Below are 661 nucleotides of genomic sequence, written 5' to 3'. Positions count from 1 at the left end.
GACCAGCTCACACAACAACCACGCTTAGCCATTCCATAACGCTCCATCTTCTCTACTAAGATATAAAACTGTAGTTTAATTTAGCATCATGTTATAGTCAATATTGTATTCTATAATTTCTTTCATTACTTGGATAAAGTATAATGTATTGAGTGCTTTCCGGAAAGCTGTCTATTTCTTTTAGTTTAAGGATGAGGAATCGCTACTTGACACTGTCTAGAGTGCTGTTCAAGTAAGCTTGCTGATACACTCCTCCATGAGGCGGTGTCTTGACCTGTTAGTCAGTGTGTATACCCCGAGCCATAGAAAGGGTCTCCAGCTGGAGAAGGATATAGCTTGCAAGAAGAAGAAGATTCAAAAGAAGCTCGAAGAGGATGCTTTACTCCACGTCTAACTGAGAGAAATGTTCAGACAGTATTAACATCTGGCTAGGAGGAAGAACATCCATAGGTATTTAGTCGAGGCGAAGCAGCACAAGATATGTAACAGAAGAAGATCGAAAGATAGGGAGAACCCGCAAAAGGCGTGAGGAAACCAAGAGGCAAAAGGAGTGAGTGCAGCATACAACTATCCGGTAGCAGTTAGTCGTGGTAAACAGATGCTGTTTTACATTCGTTTCTAAGAACCTCGCTCTAAATTAAGCCTGGCCTTCGTCTTCGCA

At 41.8% G+C, this 661-nt stretch overlaps 1 protein-coding gene across 1 annotated transcript in view; it reads left to right on the top strand.

Annotated features, from left to right (window-relative positions):
• Window positions 1–394, top strand: part of LOC119589387 (trichohyalin-like) — a 4,106-nt gene extending 3,712 nt beyond the window's left edge. Inside the window, exon 2 of the mRNA XM_037938004.1 lies at window positions 262–394. Within this exon, the coding sequence (XP_037793932.1) occupies window positions 262–394 (133 nt within the window). The remainder of the gene's footprint in view (window positions 1–261) is intronic.
• Window positions 395–661: the final 267 nt, after the last annotated feature.

Source organism: Penaeus monodon, chromosome 25, assembly GCF_015228065.2.
Source record: "Penaeus monodon isolate SGIC_2016 chromosome 25, NSTDA_Pmon_1, whole genome shotgun sequence".
Lineage (NCBI taxonomy): Eukaryota > Metazoa > Arthropoda > Malacostraca > Decapoda > Penaeidae > Penaeus > Penaeus monodon.
Note: the sequence above shows the minus strand (reverse complement) of the source record. Positions and strands in the feature narration are given on the sequence as shown.